Raw genomic sequence first — 6499 nt, 5'->3', positions numbered from 1 at the left:
CCTCAATACATGACCAGCCCACCGCCAGCCATATATATATATATATATATATATATATATATATATATATATATATATATATATTAGTGTTGAGACGATTAATCGGAGTTGGATCGGGAATTGAAAAAATTTGGAAATTTTTGGTGTATCGGAATTGGTATCGGAATCAGAAAAATTATAGCCTAATTTCCGATTCCAAACCTATTCTTTAAAAAATTTTTTTTTGACAATAAAACGTCAAACAAGCAAAAAATGTTTTTCTTTTTATTAGAAGCTGTTAATTTATTACATAAGACTGAGAAGAGCCACAGTAGGGGTTATAAATCTCATTTACAGATTAACATTGATTCACAGAGTTTAATTAATTTTATCTATTGGTCATTTATCAAGAGATAACTTGCTTATTCCCTTTATAAACTTTTCGCATCTATTCGCCAAATGTCTGTATGCCCTATCCGAGGGAGTTCACTTGGTTATTAAAAGATTTTAAATGCTCTGGCCTGTGTACATTGGCAGTGTCTGTTATCGGCTTCTTCTGAAATAATTAAAGTTTTATGGCGCTTCTCTTTGGACACAAGTGAAAAATATCAATGAAAAGTTCCAATGAGTTTATCAAAATCTTGGATAAGATACATCAAGAGAAAGCATTCTGAAGATTTTCTTAATTAAAAAGGAAATTATATCTACATTTAAACACGTACCTGAAAAAGATAAATGGGATTGAGACATTTATTACTGTAATTAACAAAAAAGAAAAGAAATGATAAACAAATATGCAACAAGTAAATGTTACCAAAGCAAAACTCTTCTACATACCTGATTAAATTTATTTGTGTTTAAACTTCTTTTAAAGTGTGTTTTTAGTTCTAAAAAAACTTAGTGTCTCCTCTTTGAGTTAGAATGTAAAAAATGGCTGCCCAATAACCCCGGCAGAAGGACCATTGATAATAGCTCAAAATTGAAAATTAAACAAACACTGGCAGAAATACATAAATAAATTTTAACAATAGATCGAAAATGTTATGCTGTACGAGTATTTTGTTTAATTTTCGATTTTTAAGCAATTAAGCAGCAATGGACCGGAAATGAGTATCACTTTACGTTAATTTTATGTGCGAAACAGTTTTCCTATGTGAAATTTTAAAATAATTGTTTTACTTTTTTTCTTTTTGCCACATAGTCATTTAAAAATGTAGAATCCCATTTTTGGGGAAGTGATTTAGCTAAAAGGATTAATATATTTGTTACTGCTATTACTATTATTATTATTATTATTATTATTAGTAGTAGTAGTAGTATCTGCAGTTTTTTTTTTTTTTATAGTAACACAAATCAATCTAATAATCAACCAAATGTGTATAATTGTGAGAAAAAAAAATATGAACATTTTTTCAAAGAAGGAAGGTACAGATTAGTTCACAGAAATCCCTCCTAATGTTAAGAATTATTTTCTTAATAGTACATTATTATGTAGAAACTCATTCTTGACATGGGACGGGCTTTATTAACTATTCTCTCTTTGCACTAGAATCGGGAATTGTATCGAAATCAGAAATTTAGAATGGAATCAGTAATTGTATCGGAATCGGAAAAAAATTTAGAAACGTCCCATCACTAATATATATATATATATATATATATATATATATATATATATATATATATATATATATATATATATATATACTAGCAGTTCAGCTGAGCTTTGCTTGAGCCCTAAGTACTGTTCATAACTTTATGTGCATATTTACATATATATTAAAAAGTTTGACTCATATCCAGGTAATCTACATCTAAAATTTCAAATGTTTAGCTCCAAAATTGGCAGAGCAGTTTGGTAGAGTCTGCAAAGGTCAACTCTTTCAACCTTGACCTCTTCACAGCCAAATACTAGCCCAAAAACTGAATAAAAAACTTGCTGCATGTCTGAATATCTTTTATGCAAAATTTCAAATGTTTAGACCCAAAATTGGCTGAATAGTTTGCTAGAAACTGCAAAGGTCAAATCTTTTGAACTTTGACTCCAATTTTGACCCCTTAACATTTATTGTTTTGGGTTCAAATAAAATTAAAAAGTTTGATACATGTCCAAGTAACCTACATCTAAAATTTCAAGTGTTTAGACCCAAAATTGGCAGAGGAGTTTGGTAGATTTTTCAAAGATGAAATCGTTGAATTTTGCCTGAGCATGGTACATGTGTTTCTGTTAAGTACCCTCGGTTAAATATCCCTATTTCTTTTGCTCCCAGTTATGCCTCACTCACTTTAAAATTGATCTATTTATTTTTGGTTCTAAAAAAACTGAAAAGCAGTGTGCGTTCTACTCTATGGAAGGATTGGAAGAGTTGTTACTAACCTGCGACTGACTTAATTTGTTTGTTTTTCTTTATTGAGAGGTGTACAATTGGAGATATTTTAAGTATATCTTAAGCCCATAAAGTAAATATGGTATTCTGGTGACTGCTGAAGTGAAAGTAATAAAGGATTATTACTGATCTCTTACTCCCCACACTCCACACTTTTGATAGCCTTGTTTGATTTACAAAACTTAGTTAAATTTTTTTTACATAAATAATTTAAAGTGTAGTATCTGTTCTGTCTTCGATCAGAGGAAAAGAAATTCTTCTCAACCCCTAAACAAGGCACATTGTCACTGCGACATAAGGGGTCACTGTTAATTAGGGACCAGATTTATAGTAGCATATTACGTGGGGGAGCTATGCAGAGAGCAGAATGTTTGTTTAAATTACATTTAAATTTCTACATGTTGGTACAGTTGGGAAACATGGAGCAGAGAGGGAATTCTAAATGAAAGCAGAACTATTTCTATTTTTGCCCCATTTAGAGTGACCTCTTTTTAGAGGAGCTGGATATGCTTCACATTAAAAAAAAAAAAAAGCTGATTTTGTCTAACTTTTCCCTCGTGGGGAGGTATGGGAGATTATTTTATTGATACAAACAAACAAACAAACAAACAAACAAAAAAAGAAGATAGATTATACATGAAAGAACTGAAGAGATGTGTATCATGGTGACAGCTATATTGATGATGATAATGATCTAAACGAGCGAGAGAATAATGTCAATACACTCTTTTATTGGATTTTGAAGAATCCATGACAAATATTGGCAGCCAATTTAAACATTGTAAATAATACAGAAATACAGACAAAACAAATAAAGATCTGTGTTTAGAATCTCAAGCTGAAATTTTAGAAAATCTAATTAATTCCTAGTATTTCTATTATATATATTTTTTTTGTTTAGCTAACCAACAGAGCATTACTACTATTGTTCAAGTCAAGAGTCTCTCAGGCATGAGTATGCACAATGCAATGATGTATAAAAGTGAAACCTCACTGATGACGGTTGAAGACATGCGTTGCATGGAGAGAAATGATAAGAGAATGATGCGATAGATGTATGCTGTGAGTATTAGACAGGCTTAGTTCTAATGACCTCAGAGGGAGATTAAATGTGGACAGTATTACCAGATGTATGCAGAACAGGAAACTTCTATAGTTTGAGCACGATAAAAGAATGGCTGAGAATTCTTGGGTTAGTAGACGTACATCATTATGAAAGTTGGTTTTGCATGGACGATGAAACCATTCCAATGGGACCAGATAGATCCGAGATGAAGTTGATGACTTCACATCTTAACTCATATGTCTGACCAGTTTGGTGATTAGCTGTCTGACCAATTGTCATGCCAGCCCAACTCTGTCCTTAGCACTATTCTAGCAACTTATGGGGTTGACTTGAATCAGCACATCCTTATTTGTCGGAATAAGATATAGTTCTAGGAGGCCCATCTGTCTGGGCATTACTTAGCGATTCCCCACAGAATGGATAATTCTGACAACCATTCTTGACTATTTTTGTACCTAATTAGAGTTACTCCTTGGGAGAGGTGCTTTTTATCCACCTTTCAGCTTTGTGCTACATCTTGCTGTCATAGGAAGCAAGTAAGTCCTAACTGCTGGTTCGCATTGGTTGGAGCAAGAGTGTAACATATTTCTATTAAAACTTTAATCTCTTCTCTGTCTTTCTCACCTTCCCCATTCCTCTACTCACCTCCTCTTTTTCCTCTGCCAAGCCCATTCCTCTCTCTGAACATACACACACATATAGACATATACGCGTTTTTATAACTCGTTTTTACAGATTCATATGTGAATGAGTTGGCATAAGAAAATTAATTCCTTTATTAGAAAAAAAATCAGAGTTACTTCAATTTAATTGTGCAATAACTGTGTGGAGAACCACAGCAATAAGCGCTCACGATTGGTGTTTGCCCTCTGTAGAGAAGCACTGGCACTTGAATCTGAAACCTGTTCGATATGAAAAATAAGTATAAAAATGTCATGGTAACATATATGGGTGGGTTTCTAACAGTATTTTCTATAATTTTCTAGTTTAAACTTAAACTTAACAGCGAGCCTGCCAGCATTTGTTTTTTTTTTTTCAAATGTATCGATAAACACTGTATGATTTTCGAACCGAATAAACATTTTGCATTAAATAAAAACACAACAAATGTATCCAGTATGGTAGAAAAGTAACTTATGTTGCCATTGATAACATTTATTTGTTATATTTGTTTTTTGACAACTTTTTCGAATCTATGTGTACAGTAAAACAAACCCGTTTACTTTGTTCCATGGCAGTGAGATTATCTTGTGCACGTGAAGTTACTGTCAGTTGGGAAGAGGACAAAAAAAAAAGTATGACGGCTGATTCGTGAATAAGCCAAAGTTTCGTTGCGGGAGAAATGGGAACACAACTTCGACATCGCTTGTTCTCAACTCACAAATTTACGTGACTAAACTAGGGATTAATTCTGGAAAAGGAAATAATATATATATAATATATATATGTACATATATATATATATATATATATATATATATATATATATATATATATATATATATATATGTACACACAGGCACACACACACACACACACATATATATATATATATATATATATATATATATATATATATATATATATATATATATATCGTTCAGTTACAGGAAAATTCGTAGACGATCTAGCTGGAAAACTTAATGAAATCTGCGTTAGTTTATGGTCAAAGAAGGAATATATTTTTTACTAATTTTTAGATGTTATTCATCCGTTGCAACGCCAATCAAGAAAATACCGGGCATACAAACATACACACAGACAATTGCCCTTTAGACTTTAGAAGATTAAGTAATTTCACAGGGGCAAGAGGGATTCCCGTTGATTAGAAAGTTGAAATATTTCTGTTTTAACTTTATACTATGTAATTTGAGTACATATGTGGGCGTAGGTCATTTTAGTTCATATACTCTCGTAGCTGACATGTCACATGACCTGCTTATCCAATCAGCATTCTGAGATCCGAAATTTGAATTTTATTTTTCATTTAATTATTTCTTGCGCACCCCTAAAGCTCTAAAAAGTATTTAAAAAAGAAAGATTAATCCGTCATTTTTTAGCATATGCAAGTATATAATTTCTTGCTAAGCTTAAGTAAATCATCCGGTACACGGTAATCAATAGTAAATAAAACTAAATCAAAATTTTACCGTGTTTAAATAATTATTTTTTTATTTCAAAGGAGCAGCTTATCAAAGGTGTGAGTGGTGACTGTCAATCAATTCTTGCTTGGCAACAGGTAGCCACGCCCTTGGCAACGAGCCACTGGAACCTGTTGGCTGTTAAGTCGAAAAACACCTTCGAAATTATCCCAAGACAAACACATACTGACCCTTTTTATAATTCAAGATATACTTTCATTGTGACTAAGTAACTCGAACATCTTACCTTAATTTATTTTTAAGTTCGATTGACATTTTATGGGGAACGTTTTGAAAAAGATATATTGAAATAATTTTAACCAATCAGATTCGACGTAGCAGTTAACTGCCGACAATGATGAGGAAGCCAAGATGGCTGTGTTTAGGTCAGACCCGTGCGGTATAGTGTGTTTACTGATTACGTACGGGGCTTTACTCTACGCAGATTATGCCGTAGTTAGGCATCTGGTTATACCTGTTATGTCCGACACGTAAGTACAAAATTTGGCGAACCTTTCACTTATTTTTCTTGAGAATTCTTTGATCAACATCCGTCGGCAATCACTTCTCTCTCACTCGTTCTCCCTCCCTCTCTCATTTAATGGAATCGAATATAACAACACGCTGTTTTTTTTTTTTTCGATGTCGTTTCCGTAAAGAGAAGGAAGAGATTATTGTTTTCGTTGTATTTATAAATTTGTTTTTCGATGGGGGAATACATCTGACGTATTTTCTTTGTTTACGCCGAGTTAGAGCTTCTTTTTTTTTTCTTTTTTTTTCTCGATTTTTGTTTATATGGAAAAATGCGTTATTTTAATTTTGTTTTTTCATTTATAGTTGAAAAGTTTATTAAAAAAAAAAAAAAAAATGAAAGAAAAATACTTCAATATTCTTCCTTTCTGTTCGATATCGTGATTTGTAGGAAA

The 6499-nt window shown here is 32.2% G+C and overlaps 1 protein-coding gene across 2 annotated transcripts in view; it reads left to right on the top strand.

Annotated features, from left to right (window-relative positions):
• Positions 1-5678: 5678 nt before the first annotated feature.
• The window catches only part of LOC145277733 (palmitoyltransferase ZDHHC3-like), a 257972-nt gene continuing 257151 nt past the window's right edge, over positions 5679-6499 (top strand). Inside the window, exon 1 of one of the 2 annotated variants that reach the window (XM_080129438.1) lies at positions 5679-6064. In XM_080129438.1, coding sequence (XP_079985564.1) covers positions 5946-6064 — 119 coding nt within the window. In that variant the 5' untranslated portion in view covers positions 5679-5945. The remainder of the gene's footprint in view (positions 6065-6499) is intronic. The other variant, XM_080129437.1, reaches the window with a different exon arrangement.

This window comes from Euprymna scolopes, chromosome 6 (assembly GCF_053919585.1).
Source record: "Euprymna scolopes isolate OS-2025 chromosome 6, ASM5391958v1, whole genome shotgun sequence".
In the NCBI taxonomy this organism is placed as follows: domain Eukaryota; kingdom Metazoa; phylum Mollusca; class Cephalopoda; order Sepiida; family Sepiolidae; genus Euprymna; species Euprymna scolopes.
This window is presented reverse-complemented; position numbering and strand designations above follow the sequence as displayed.